Source organism: Hyperolius riggenbachi, chromosome 2 (genome assembly GCF_040937935.1).
Source record: "Hyperolius riggenbachi isolate aHypRig1 chromosome 2, aHypRig1.pri, whole genome shotgun sequence".
Classification (NCBI taxonomy): Eukaryota; Metazoa; Chordata; class Amphibia; order Anura; family Hyperoliidae; genus Hyperolius; species Hyperolius riggenbachi.
Window position 1 is genome coordinate 339,907,099 of NC_090647.1, and position 14,050 is coordinate 339,921,148.

The following is a 14,050-nucleotide window of genomic DNA, read 5'->3' on the forward strand; positions in this document are numbered from 1 at the left end:
CCGACATGTGCGATCTCCCGCCCGATTGTTTCCGTGCTCGATTCTGCATTGAGGACAATGGAAAAAGATAAGAAAAACGAGCGGCAGATAAGAGATTCACCTGCGGAATCGAGCGGGGGGAATCGATTAGGCAGGAGAATCGAGCGGCAGAATCAAGCAGTGTATGCTCAGCATTACCCTTTCCTGCCCGATATGTTTCTAAAAAAAAAAATCAATAACAAGAGCAGTGAGGAATGGCCTTTTATTGCGGGCAGGACAGGTTGATGACAGTCAGGTACATATAGCTTTTCTGAAGTTGAAGTGCTGACCACAAATGGTTAACCCCTCTTACCAGTGGGTGGAGGTAGACTGATAGGTAGACTTTGTGCTGGGGAAGGAACCCACATTCTCCTGTTAATAAGGAGCTACTGTATGCAGCCAGCCAGAGTCCAGACAGGTACTTTCAATACACAGTATTTATTGCACAAAATACAGATATGCAATGGAAAAAAAACCCTGTGCTTTTCTAATTAATGCAAATGTACTTACGGTACTAACATATGCAATAAAAGGGCAAGGTTGAACTAGGACTTTTAAAAAAGCTCACATTTTATAATGTTTAATGCCTTAACTCAATAGCCTGTTCCCGGTTTAGGTAAAATAGGCTGCTGCTGCTGCATTCAGAGATTGTAGGAAGATCAATCTTCAGGCAAGACTACCTGTCTCCCATCACTAATCATTATACACAATTCAGCACCCCTTCATTCTGTACCATGCTTTTGTCTTATTACCAAAGCAACAGTAAGGAGTTTGCATGTTGAACGATACCTCTGTGCCTTTTTCCATTTCTCTCTTCATCTTAATTTATTTCAAAAGCTACATTACAAGGTTAGCCTGTTACTACAATGACATCCATTCTACCTTTTCTTTATCATGCCTCACACAAGTCAATTATAATAGCTGCATTAAAACTGGTATGTTAAAACCATGCAACAAAAAGTTAATTTATCTCTCTGGAGAGAAATGTCTCTCGAGACCCCTGTAGTACTGAAGCTATCCACGTTTTATAAACCCATGAAGATGCCCAAAGGAACTTAAGCTGTGTATATTTTTGTTTAAGTTCACACTGGCGCGTTGTTGAAAGCTAAGGCCTCTTTTCCAAGGGCAGCTGAACTGCTCATTTGTCGAACAGTTCAGCCTCCCGCCTCCCGGTCACAAGCACTGAAGACAAATGGCAGCATTTGGTAACACTATGCCTTACATTACAGCGCTGCGTAATATGTTGGCGCTTTATAAATACAATAAATAATAATAATAACATATGGTCACATTTGACATACGGAGGTGTTACCCGGTGGTAAACAAAAGTCTCAAGTCGCGTTTGAGGATGACAACTGCCATGTTCAGATGCAACTCCATGGGGAGCTGACTATCCATCACCCATGCTGAGTGCTAGGAAGGACCTGCCAATGAACAGGAGTAACTAACAGGCAGTGAATTCACTGCCTTTAACTGCCTATGGAAAAGAGGCCTTACTGATTTAATATTATAAATCAGAGGTAGACATAAAACAGAATTCAGAAACCAATAGCAACATTTAAAGTGTAAGTTCTACTGAGAACAATCAGCAAAAAAAAAATCAAATGTAAAAGTCCGCCATAAAGTCCCATTAGCTACTTGGCTTCTGGGATTTTTCCAGCCTTGCTTATAAATGTCCCCCCACGCACTCTATACATAACAATTTAAATCGGCAACAAAACCTGCCATGGACATCCACAATATGAGTGGTGTAAGCAGAGGAGAGGAACAGCTTGTTAATGATTACCACTATTCAAAGTACCCCTAGTGGGCCCCCCTGGACCAAGGGCCTAGTGAAGTTGCAACCTCTGCATCCGCTATTGCTATGCCACTGAAGGGATGCCTAATTCTATGTAACATTAGCTACTGTGCACTCAGAAGGCTAAGAAGATGTAGAATTCAACACATTTGTGTCCATGCTAATTGGTAGGAACATAAATCTAGGTAAGCGATGCTTTCCAACTCTAGAGAAGGAGCAGAAGCCAAAAATGATTTTAGTATTAAGAATGGGAAATGACTCTGGAATAAATGGAAAATGAACGTATTGGCTTCAGGTCTGCTTGAAGAGATCCTACTGCTAATTAACATGCTACATGTGGCACAAAACATTTATGGCAAATAGTCTGAGAGTCACAGGCCAAAGTAGTATTTTCCAGCTTTGTTCAGAAACATCAGACTATGTCTAAAGATCTGCAGTGATCCCTGTTTTTGCTTCTGTTTAATTACAAACATGTGTGTGTGTGCCTTCAGGGGTGAGTGAGCACCCTCCAGTGCTGGTAGCATACAACACTCCTACACTTCCTGTATGAGGCATTTTATTAGACACACGCTGCAAATGAAGGTTTCCTCCTCTGACACAGCAAATGTCATTCCTTTTTACACATTTCATTTTCCTTCTATTACAAAATCACTCTTTTTACACACTAACCAAATTGACTCAGGAAGTTCCACTTCCCATATAAAAAAACCACACAGGAAATGTTCGCGGAGAGACAAAGCTTCAGAGAGATAACTCAGCTGGCAGCAGACAACTGCATTCTGAATGCAGCATTGAAAGAGTCCTTAGTGTTATATATCCCTTGTTTGGTTTGGGGTACATATAGCCTGAATCTTTACTCACACATCAATCCCACTGGCTGCATTTACCTTTGACGTAAACTACACAGTGAGCTAAATAAAAGTATCCCCTCAGATTTAGCAGCTATTGTGATATTTGAATACTGCTTTCCATTGCCCTTAATGTGTGTGTCATAAGAATATCTGTAAATTTACCCATATTCTACTTTTACAGTGTAAAGCAGGATCATAAAATATCAGTATTAAATACCAATATTTTACTATTTTACTATAGTTAAGCCCAACCCTACTTTCACACTGAGCCCTCCTACCTGATGCCTAGCCCCCTCCGCCCTCCCTCCCCCCCCCCCCCCCCACACACACACAAAAAGACTCTCTTCCTGACACCTAACCCTAAATGCCCCCCCCCCCACACACACACACACACAAACAAAGAGACACGCTTCCTGACACCTAACCCTAAACGCCCCCCCACCCACCCAAACAGATACACTTCCTGATGCCCCCTTGAATATACTTTTAGATCCTGAGTTGATGCAGGATTAAGCAATTTTTGTGAAGCTTGAAAATGAACCAATCAAAACCCAAACCAGCTTCATTTCATTGGTCTCTTCTCAAGCTGCACATATTTGCATAACATATTTGCTGCATCAACTTACTACTATTAAAGTTATTTGCAGTGACATTGCATTGCAATGACCATTGCTACTAAGGAGTGTCCCCCCCCCCCCCAAAAAAAAAACCTCCCACCGATTATATACACATCACGCTGACAAATTCCAGTAATGACGCAAGGCTGGGGCTTTTCTCCAGGTTTCTCTTGTCTTCTAGAGGCAGACCAGCATTGTCCTCCATAAGACCATGCCGACACTTTGGTCGCTGCCAACCCCATCCCCCAGCGCTGCGCCATGTAATATAACATTACATGGGCATATTGGGGTTGATTACTAGGGGCACTGCTGCTAGCTCTAGTCCAGCTCAGTGTCACCATATGTGGATAAAAAATCTGGACAAAGTTCGACACTTTGATCTTCTCACCATTGCTTAGTGACAAAATGACACTGTTGTGCATGCAGCGGGCAGTGCCACAGCACATGAGCTGGCTCTGGCCCTGTCCATCGCCACTGATGCCGTCTCGGCTCCTTGCCGATCCGGATATCTGCCGCCACACATTCCGATCACCCACATCGGGGGGGGGGGGGCAGCACAATAGAAAAAATAAAGTGCTGCAGGAACGTGGGGTTGGAAAAAGTTAATGTTGTATTATCTCATATGACTAATACAGTCCCAGAAGTTAAAGAGGATCTGTATTAACAAAAAATGCCCCTGGGGGGTACTCACCTCGGGAGGGGGAAGCCTCTGGATCCTATCGAGGCTTCCACCGTCCTCCTTCGTACCAAGGTAGCAGCGATCGAGCTCCCCGAACAGCAGGCATGTAAATATTTACCTTCCCAGGTCCAGGGCAGACGCAGTACCTGCTCTTCGGGTCCGAAATAGGCAGAAATAGCCGATCCCAGTTCAGGTCCGCTCTACTGCGCAAGCGCAAGTCTCCTACTCCTGCGCAGTAAAGCGGACCCGACTGAGATTGATTATTTCTGCTTATTTCCGGAGAGCAGCAACAGCGCCCCCACTGGAACAGGGAAAGGTAAATGTTGCACATCCTGACAAATTGTTGGCTGTGCTTTCCGTGGGTCAGAGCGAGACCACTGTGGGACGGAAAATGATGGGGGAAGCCTCGATAGGATCCAGAGGCTTCCCCTCCCGAGTTGAATACCCCCCAGGGGTGTTTTTTTTTTCTTACAGTCTTTTTAAAATATATGAATTATTGACCTTTTGTATTTCTACCCTGCATTCAGAAGCTATTCTCTTCCAGGAATCAGTTTTATGGCTTACATAGCTGAACAGAAAAAAAGGAACAGAGAAAGGAACATTGAGCCTATGAATACAAATTCTACAATCACCTGTGATATGCTTTGAAAACTGTGTTTCAAAGCAATCAGTTTTGGGAGAAATACAAACAGCTGAAGTATTCAATACAATATCCAAAACTCCCTCAATTCTTCAGTATAATGGTGGAAGAATGCCTGAAAACTGACTTTAATGCCTAGAGTTCCATGATATTTTGGGTTGACTTAGCTTATAAGCCTGATAGGGGCAGGTGTCAAAATGTATTGGGGGGGGGGGGGGTCTCACATTTAAAATCTACACCCAAGCTACAGGAATTAGCTGCATGTTTCTGTGGAATAGGTCTCTGCTTTAGAAACAATGAATAGTACATGTGGTATTATACTTACAAACAGGTTCCATTCGGGAGATTTTTTGCAAGTTGAACTTGTTACACACAGTGAAAGTGGATAAATAATTTACCAAGCTGCAAGGCCAAATCACAACTGCTTCTGGAATTGATTTTAAAATCACAGGACTCAGATTCCAAGCAGAGAGGGATCTATCTTTTTAGCACATCATTCAGCCATCTACAAGTGTATGGTCACCTTAATAGTGGTAGCTGGTAGAACAGGTCTGGCTAAGACCATGTGCTGCGGGTCACCCAAAGGCAGGGTAGCTGCATTGTGATCTATATGGTTCCATATGTAAAGTAACTGCAAACATGGTGAAGACTCACCAGTAGATGATTTGAAGGCTGTAATGGTGTTAGAACTCTATGGTATCTTGGTGACCCCTGCACTGGCAGTAGACATGGGCTCTAGTCTCCCAGGGTGTGAAGTGGCTGCACATCTTCACCTGTCCACCCTACTAGGGATGATGGGGTGTCAACCCTAGTGGGCAACAGAGTGCTTTGCTGCCTAGTAATCACTAGGTCACAAAGTTTGGCATTGGCTCACTAGTGCAGAAGAGAACAGATGATACCACCAAGAGTGCAGGCAGAGTGTAGGCTAACAGCTGAAGGCTGGGTCAGACCAGCTGAGGTCAAAAACAGACAACGATCAAACAAAGGTTAAGACAAGATAAACTCAGGACAGGCAGAAAACAATCAAGTCAGATTCAAGTCGGGTCACAACAGGAAGTCTTTCAAGTAGAGTAACACAAGACAGACAGGAACTGATTCTATAGTCAGGAACAAGGTAACCAGATCAGGGATATAGGTAGCAAGGAGACAGGATGCACAGGACAAAACCTTAATAAATTTACAGAGCTGTGCCGATATTGTGTCTGATTGTGCTGTCTGTAAATTTACGCTGCCCTGCATGCACGATAGGAGCCTGTGCTGCCACATTTCCTGTTGAATTAGCTAAACACCCCAAATATCTCAGCAGCCGAATCTCCTTAACTCCCAAAATTTTTTAGAGTAGAGAGAGGGTCCCCTGAAATACCTCTGTGCCAAATTGCAGCCCCTGAGCCCCTCTGGTTCACAAAATAGATAAGTTTCTGTAAGCTATCTCGTAAACCAGCAGGGCTCGAGGGCTGCAATTTTGCACAGATGTAGTTCGGGGAGTCCCCTCCCTACCCTGAAATTTTGGGGACTGCAGGAGGTGTGGCTGCGGAGATATTTTGGGGGGATTATATTAACGTTCCCACTTAGCATGCATGATACTCAAGTGTGGCAGGCAGCACGATCAGACGTTACACTGGCCAGGAAGAGCCTAAATAAGTGGTCTGTGTTTCTGCCTCAGAATGCCCTGCTGGTGATCCACAGGCTCTTCTGATAAGCCTAGTATACACAACCAATCTTGAGTGGCCAATTTTACCACTTCTATGTAATATGAGGTCCAACAGGATATTATGAACAGATTGTGTAGGTAAGCTTTCATACTACATGACAGAGGTAAAATTGGTCAATCAAGATTAGTTGTGTGTAGTACGCTTATCAGAAGAGCATGTGGCTCATCAGCTAGGCATGCTGAGGCAGAAACACAGAGAACCGATCCAGGGAGCAACCTAACAATGAGGTTCCAGTTAAAGCTATGGATTGGTAGAGGAATAGTAAGAGGATAAAGATAGTGTTAAGCAAAGGGCAGGGAGGGGCTGGGGCATAAGGCTGCTGCTAAACAGGTAAGGGCTCGTTTCCATCTGCGCACTTTTAGCCACGCTTATGGAAACGCGATCACAGAGACATCAGAGAGTGCATAGACTGCACTATAGCGCTTGTTGCCATTTGCACGCTTTTGCCGCGCTTATGGAAACACAATCATAGTGATATCAGAGAGTGCATAGACTGCACTGTCTGATGTTTTCATAAATGCACTGCGATTCACCACATGGTTGCACGCATTTTGGGGCGATTGCGCCCGCGATCCCATTCATTATAATGAATGGGATCGCAAGCACCACCTCAAAGGGGAATCACGTGCAACATAGAGGCGCGCTGACATACAGCTCCTGCATTGCATATGGAAACGAGCCCTAGGAGTCATGTCATGTCAGAGCAGGAGAAGAGCTCAGCCTTATGCTGAGAATCCCATGCTGTGCAAGTACAGTACATATCAGTCTAGGGCAGGGGTCTCAAACTCGCGGCCCGCGGGCCACTTGCGGCCCTCGATACAATATTTTGTGGTCCTCGCCGGCGAAAGCTTCCTTATAGTTCGCTTCAGTGCTCCCAAGTAATCCGCCCCATTCCCGCCGCTAAACGAGGGCTGCAGAGCCCCCAAATTGCCCGGGGGCAATCCGCCACCTCTCCCCGCCCCTCTCTGTGAAGGAAGAGTGAGAGGGGCGGGCAGAGGCGGCGATGCGCCGCCATTGTGAAATTCCTTATGCGGCCCAGCCTCATCCTGACTTTGCCTCCTGCGGCCCCCCAGGTAAATTGAGTTTGAGACCCCTGGTCTAGGGCAACTGCAGGGATGCATTTTCAGAACAGAAATAACAGTCATGACATCACTTTACTCTACAGTACACTTTACAGTTCCAGCACCCAGTTAATAATTACATACTACCCTTAATGATTAATAAGAAGAGACTTTGCTATATCCTTTCCACCGGTATATAACTGTAGTTTATTATTCTTGCTGTTAGTATGGGATTTACTACTACTGTATTTCAAGTTTGCAGTATCCTAGGTACCTTCAGGCAGCTTCCACAAGGATTCCACATGCAATCTTCTGTGTTTATTCACGTTTTGCAATGTTTCAGTTTTACTATTTTTGTGCGCATTTCGCTTGCCATTATTTGGAATGAAGTTAATTTACATGAAAATTTATAATTTACTTCAAATTCTCATGCCATTTTTCACAAATCGGATGGGACCTTTCCATGTGAGATTCGCACAGACCTACAGGCAGATATTTTTAACGCAGAAAAAAATCGAAAAATCACATGAAAATGCAATGTCAATGCATTGCCGTTAAAATACAACAGCAGAGTATGAAAAATCACTAATCGGGACGAGACACGTAAATTCTGATAGGTGTGAACAGGGCCTCAATGCACATATGGTTTTATGGTTAATTAATCCTAATTTCTAACGTTTATTTTTAGAGGTGGCTCAAACACAAAACTATGATTTATTACAAGCTCAAAGAGAATCATAGGACTGAAAACCTTTATCTAAAATACTGCATTTCCTTCCATGGACAAACACATGGTACATTGTCTGATCGCAGACCACCATGTGATAGGCACGTGTCATGTGATATCATGTCACACAGAAAACCAGCAATGCAAATACTCATCCACAATTACATCTCCTGAATTTGTCTGAAGAGGTGCCATGTCTATTTCTGGATAAATCCATGATGCTCAGATAATTATATATTTTTTCAGACCCCACCCAGAGCAAACAGGAACTGTCATGTATTGCTAATATTGTCACCAATGATGGTTCAGACAGGAAACAAAGACCTATGCATTTTATTGTAACAAGCATTTTCCCTGACGCTGCAGAATACTCCGTACTATGCATGTATCAGCATATGTCAGTGATTACAGGCATGGCCGGAGGAAGGCTGTCATACAGCACACACGATTTGACCCTGTCCCCTGCTGTTAGCATGTAGACAGAACATCTGGCACCCTGCATTAATTCTGTGCCATTGGCTGCAATATCAACCGTATCATCGCACAGGGCGTAACTTGCATTCCATACTGGCATGGAATTATCACCTACCTCAGTGCCACCCTGACACTGCAGTCTCCTTGACTGCCCATGTTGCCTCTGTGCCAATCAGTAGGAAGATGCTCCCTGCATTCCCCAGCAGCTCCCCAGGTGAAAAAGGGGGGTGATAGGCTCTTCTTCTCATCCTGATCCTCCCTGGGGGTAGTCTGTTAACCCCCCAACTTGCTCCATCTCCCCTGAAATCGGGGCAGCATCAGCTGCAGATCTACGGCAGGAACAATAGGTAGGACTGGAGCATAGCAGTAGCCAATCGAGCAGCGGGGATACAGCACACGCCCATAGGTAGACAGTCCGCCAATCACATCCGAAAGGGTAGTGCCTAAATTTTTAAATAGCGTTTTATGGTCCTCAGTAGACGGCAGGCTGCAGGATGGAAGCAAGGTGATGTGAATGGGAAGAGGCGATGTAAGGGGCCGTGCTAATGTCACAACAAAGCAGCGAGGAAGATGAAGAGCTCCCGTCACTTAGCTAAACTGTTGTTTGATAATTTGAGAAGAGTCTATAGAGAACAGAGTAAACAGTCGATATGTGGGGGAGGGACAGAGAGAGATAGGAAGACATTTAAAAGGCAGGATGTGCTCATTGCAGTACCATTAACCCTTACCTAGCTGGTATGACTATGGAAAATGCAAAAGACGACAACAGAAGTTTAGCCTTTTGAGATGGAGTTGGAGCTATTATGAATCACATATTCGTTTATGTATTTTACTACCCAGTTATCTAGCTTTTACTGGTAAAGGTGGAACAATGATTGGCAGAAAAAAAAACGTTTGTCAGATGAAATATTGAAGTGACCCTATAATTTTCTCCACATGTAAAGGAAGAGGTCCCTTCCGCACTGACATTTTTCATTAGTTGCAATCGGCAGATGCTTTTGATTCCCAACATGAAAATAAAGGTGAAAAGTTTTTTCAAATGGGAGATCGCAAAGCAAATCTTTTGCTGCTCAATTTGCATGCCATACCATTCTTTTAACCAAAATCAGGTAAATGGCAGCATGCACTATGTTTGCGATTGGGTCACAAACAAAATATCTGTTCAGGTTTTTTTTTAAGTGAACCTGAAGGGAAACAAGTGCCCCTGGGGGTATTTATTACAGGAGGGAGAAGCCTCTGGATCCTAAAGAGGCTGTCCTGTCCCTGTCTTCCTCAGAAAAGGTGATTCAGCACTGGGACCCCCAAAAGTCCGCTTGTCGACTCTTGTCACTGCTATGTGCTAGCAGCTGCTCTTCCCTCTGGCTCTGGTGGGAAAAGCCAAGCCCGATTGGGTCCACTCTGCTGCACAGACACAAGCCGTCTGCACTTGCGCAATAGAGCGGACTCGATCAGGTTTGGCAATTTCCGTCCAAGCGGAGGGCCGCTAGTGTGTCTGTGCACGCAGGCTTCTGTGATTGTTATTAGGATTATTGGTGCAAGGGTTCCTGTGCTGTATCGGGCAAGCTGAGGAGGGCGGGGGAAGCCTCATTAGGATTCAGAGATTTCCCCCTCTTTTTCATCCAATCTTACCTAATCTATTTAGTATAAGGGTAAATTGAGTGAATATACTGAATGGATACTTCAGGTAGTTACCGTATATTACATAGAAATGGTAAGAAATTGCATTAAAAGTTGGTTTGTGCTGCTCACCCCTTGATGATTGATTATAATTTTCCCCTGTGAGCTTGCATAACCACGCCCACCTCTAGCACACTTAAACATATAAATGAGTGCATTGCACATGTCCAGAGAGTTCGTTTGGTAGCTAGTTAAAAGGTGAGGTGTTTTTAATTTCCTTTTTTTCCCATTTAGTTGACTCTTGGGTTTTTGGATTAGTTCCCACTAGACTGCTGATAAAAACTAGCATTGTATGGTTAGAGTAGACCTCACCAGATCGGGGACACTTTGGCGCAGTTGGTGAGCTTAAACGCGTTAAAGCGTAACCAAGAGCCCCTGTCACTGTTTTCCTGTTGTGTGCTGCAGCCCCTCTGTATGTTATAGAAATGGTAAGATTGGATGAAAAGATTGGATTATTAGTGGCCACCAGGATGCGCCAGTGCTGCCAACCCTTCAATCTTTTTTTTTACTGACAAAGATATAAAAAATTACTGACTAAATATTTTTTTCTACTGACCATTTGAAAAACAGCTTACAACAGTATATATTTTTTGTGGGAAATAAGTTTTAAACGAAGAAAGAGGTAATGACACTGAAGTAGTATTGATGTAACATCTGTTTAGAGAAGGTTCACACTTATCGCTGCGATTTTTGGCTGCATTTTTCTACATGTTTTTCTGGAAACTGTTCCTGTTCATGTGTTTTTTTGCAGATAATGAAAGCCAATGGGAAATTGCATGCAATGTGCAAATTTATGCTGCAAGAAGAATGTTTTAACACACATGAATTTTAGCAGAAATGCAATTTTTCATTAGATGTGCAGCACATGTGTTTTCGCACGTTTGGAAAACACAAACATTTTTAATAGGTGCGAAGTGTGAACACTGCCTCAGCGTGATCTATTACTGTAATTACCCGGACTATTACAGTGTACTGCTAGACATCATTTTTAAAGTAGTAGCCAAGGTTCCTGAAATAAGAACTGAAGACATAAAGCATGCTTAATGAGGCACCTCTGTTAACACTGCAATAGGACCCCCAAAGTCTAACCAAGGAATACTTGTGACTTGAGGGAAGTTATAAACCATGATTGTCAGAATCTTCACCTTTATCTGTCAGCTACTCCTGTGCAGGACCAGTGCTAGTAATCAATACTGGTGGTCCATGCAGTCACAGCTCGCATTTTTCTTCCGCCAGGTAATGCCACGTGTGTCAAGTTCTGAGACGCATTGTGTTATAATGGCGGCCATTCGGCCAGCAGCTGTTTTGCCATCCTGGTCTGAAATGTCCTGCTTGCTGAAGTTATGATTATTATGTATTTATATAGCTCCAACATCTTCCACAGCACTATACAGAGTATATTGTCTTGTCGCCTAACTTTCCCTCAGTGGGACTCACAATCTAATCCCTAGTCATATGCCTATATCGTGTAGTGTATGTATTGTAGTCTAGGGCCAATTTAGGGAGAAACCAATTGGCTTATCTGTATGTTTTTGGGATGTGGGAGGAAATCAGAGTGCCCAGAGGAAACCTACACAGACATGGGGAGAACATACAAACTCCGCGCACAAAGTGCACTGGCTGTGATTTGAACCAGGGACCCAGCACTGTAAAGCAAGAGTGCTAACCTCTATGCCACCGTGCAACTCACTTTAAGTTGGATACCTACCTACTGTATGTAAAGGGAAGGTTCTGGGTACAAGAGAGATCCAGAGGCTTCCTTCACCTCCCTCGAGCTTGCAGTTGGAGACCTGGGACCCTCTGAACCTATTTGACAAGAGTTTGTTGAATAGGTTGGCCCGGCCACTCTCTCATCTGTATACTAACCCGGCTGCTCTGCATAGGCCCTTTCCTCTGTGCATGAGCAGCTTCGTGCCACTGTGCAGGTGTGGGCCATCAGTGTGCTTGCACAGTACGGATGCGCTTATTCATAGACGGATACTCGGGTGCGAAGAAGAAGAGGGTCCCGGGCAGCGGTGGTGGGCTCAGGAAGGATCCAGAGCCTTCACTCTTAGGTAATTAACTTTTTTATTTATAAAACCACAGGTTTGCTTTAAAGTTAAACTTAAGTGAAAACAAAGTGGTGAAATAACAATGGTATATATCCTACTACTTCTAAAAGTGCCTTTTAGATATCCCATACTACAGTTTTATGTTATGTTTAAAATCTTAAACATTTGTCCACTGTCTCACAGTGCTAAAATATATGAACTATTGACCTTTTTTATACCCTCTCTGAACTTCTGAGAGTAATGCCGTGCATACACGGCTCGTTTATTGCGCCGGTTCGATTGCCGCTCGTCCCCGCCGGCGCTTCCTTATCACCGCTCGATTCCCTGCCATTGTCCGCCGGCAGGAATCGAGCGGGCGCGGGTCGAGCGGCATGATCGGGCCAGCTGAATATTATCAGCTGGCCGGATCAGCTGGTCGATACACGGTACAGAAACGTACCGTGTATCCCCAGCATAAAGTATTTTATGGCTTTACAGGGTGGAGAAAAACTGTTGCACAACTGAGTGTTAACTCTTTCAGGCAGAGAAAGAAGAAAAAGGAGCACAGCATATGTATTTGTGTGCTTGACACTATACATACAATACACATGTCTATCTCATCATGTCACTTAGGCTTCCCTTGAAGGAGTATTAGACAACACAGCTCCATGGTTTAATTATAGATAATAATAAATAACCTCAGTTTTATCATGATGAGTAAAGGTTTTTCACATTCAAAACTTCTCAAATGTGCATTTTATATAAAATGTTGGATACATTAACTACAGCACCATTAAAGGAAACCTGATATGTCCCCATATAAAGATTACGTATGCGTGACGCATGGTGCAGGAGGTCGGAAGAGCCCACTTCCCTACTACAAGAACTGGAAACGGATAGCCGCGGTCGCCACACTTGCCTCTGAAGATGCTGCCATAGTGAAACGGTTGTTAGGCGGGCCGTAGTCACCACCACGCCCCACAACCTCATCTAAACCACAATGGGTATGTGCATTTTGAATACTTGATTCTATTTATGAATGTTTGGATACCCGTTAGCAATAAAGCTCTTTTAATGGAAAATTAAGGCAGTGTCGGACCTGTCATATCTTTGTTTGTTACATAAAGATTTACTTATACTCACCCGAGGCTTCCTCCAGCACCATGAGAACGGATGCGTCCCTCGCCGTCCTCCTGAGTGCCTCCGTTCAGCGGCAATCAGTCTTGATAATCCTGCTCAGTCACGCCAGTCGGCTCTTTGCATGCGCGGCCCCTGAGGAAGTTTTGTGTTGTTATTGGCCTTGCTGGCTGACGGCCTCCTACTGCACAGTCTTGTTTGACTAGCCATTATGAATGAGCAAATAAGTCGCTTAGTTCACAAGATTTTTGTCAAACTTCAGATCGGTTTTGCAAAACTAGCATTATAATGGACATTCGATCAGATGTTTTGCCTAATTGAATGTCCATTGTAACACTAGTTTTGCAAAACTGATCAGAAAAACCTGCAAATCAAAGTAAAATTTTAGACACCATGATCGATAAATCATGTATTTTGATATCAAAAGATTGATCGTCAATGTTGTTTTTTTGTTGTTGATATGTTCATAACATAATCATGCCATAACCTCCCTCTGCTGAGAGATTAACTGTTTATCACCAACTACAGCCCAGACTCATAATAATACAAATCTGCTGCAATGCTGGGTAAAGAATAGGCAAAGGCTGGAGAGTGAGAGCTGATCTGCTGAGAACATTCTCTCTGCTGAC

At 43.8% G+C, this 14,050-nt stretch overlaps 1 protein-coding gene and 1 long non-coding RNA gene across 6 annotated transcripts in view; one reads left to right on the forward strand and one right to left on the reverse strand.

Moving 5' to 3' along the window:
• Positions 1 to 8,918, reverse strand: part of KIF21B (kinesin family member 21B) — a 101,078-nt gene extending 92,160 nt beyond the window's left edge. For all 5 annotated transcript variants that reach the window (XM_068269451.1, XM_068269449.1, XM_068269450.1 and 2 more), the window contains exon 1: positions 8,693 to 8,918. In XM_068269451.1, the coding sequence (XP_068125552.1) occupies positions 8,693 to 8,733 (41 nt within the window). In that variant the 5' untranslated portion in view covers positions 8,734 to 8,918. The remainder of the gene's footprint in view (positions 1 to 8,692) is intronic.
• Positions 8,919 to 9,011: 93 nt separating this feature from the next.
• The window catches only part of LOC137544446 (uncharacterized), a 34,766-nt gene continuing 29,727 nt past the window's right edge, over positions 9,012 to 14,050 (forward strand). Inside the window, exons 1-2 of the long non-coding RNA XR_011025863.1 lie at positions 9,012 to 9,082; positions 13,110 to 13,288. This is a non-coding gene — a long non-coding RNA (uncharacterized lncRNA). The remainder of the gene's footprint in view (positions 9,083 to 13,109; positions 13,289 to 14,050) is intronic.